Source organism: Cariama cristata, unplaced genomic scaffold, assembly GCF_000690535.1.
Source record: "Cariama cristata isolate BGI_N322 unplaced genomic scaffold, ASM69053v1 scaffold41595, whole genome shotgun sequence".
NCBI classification, from domain to species: Eukaryota; Metazoa; Chordata; class Aves; order Cariamiformes; family Cariamidae; genus Cariama; species Cariama cristata.
This window is the reverse complement of record NW_009618868.1, coordinates 1-418: the sequence shown is the minus strand read 5'-3', so window position 1 is coordinate 418 and position 418 is coordinate 1. Positions and strand designations below refer to the sequence as shown.

The 418-nt window shown below is 67.9% G+C and overlaps 1 protein-coding gene across 1 annotated transcript in view; it reads right to left on the bottom strand.

The window, feature by feature from the left end:
* Positions 1-233, bottom strand: part of LOC104162318 (hydroxymethylglutaryl-CoA synthase, cytoplasmic-like) — a gene marked incomplete at its 5' end in the record, with an annotated part of 1,786 nt that extends 1,553 nt beyond the window's left edge. The window contains 1 exon segment of the mRNA XM_009701022.1: positions 1-233. This exon segment is cut by the window's left edge and continues 225 nt beyond it. Coding sequence (XP_009699324.1) covers positions 1-233 — 233 coding nt within the window.
* Between the last annotated feature and the right edge of the window lie 185 nt (positions 234-418).

The following is a 418-nucleotide window of genomic DNA, read 5'->3' as shown; positions in this document are numbered from 1 at the left end:
GCCCGCGCCCCCCCAGCCGCTGCACCACCGTCAGGCACAGGGAGTTGATGTCCTCGTGGGCAGCGCAGAAGCCCATCTGCTGCTGGCCCAAGCCCCGTGTGTATTTGCCGGCCTCCACGCCATCGTACCGCTCCAGCTCCTCCTGCTCCACGTACTGGGCGGGGAAGTACACCTCCAGCGCCAGGATGCCCACATCCTTGGGCCAGGCGCCCGTCCCGGCGGCGCTGGAGAGGCTGTGGGGCAGAGGGAGCGGCAATGATCCCGCAGCAGCCCTGAGCCTCGGGGACAGGCGGTGGCCCTAGGAAGATGCCACCAGCGAGCACCGCAGGCTGTGAGCACCCTAAATCCCTGCTGGTTCCCTGTGCCTGGCAGCGCTATGGGGAGAAGGGGGAGCGTCCCCTTCCCCAGCAAGGTTTAA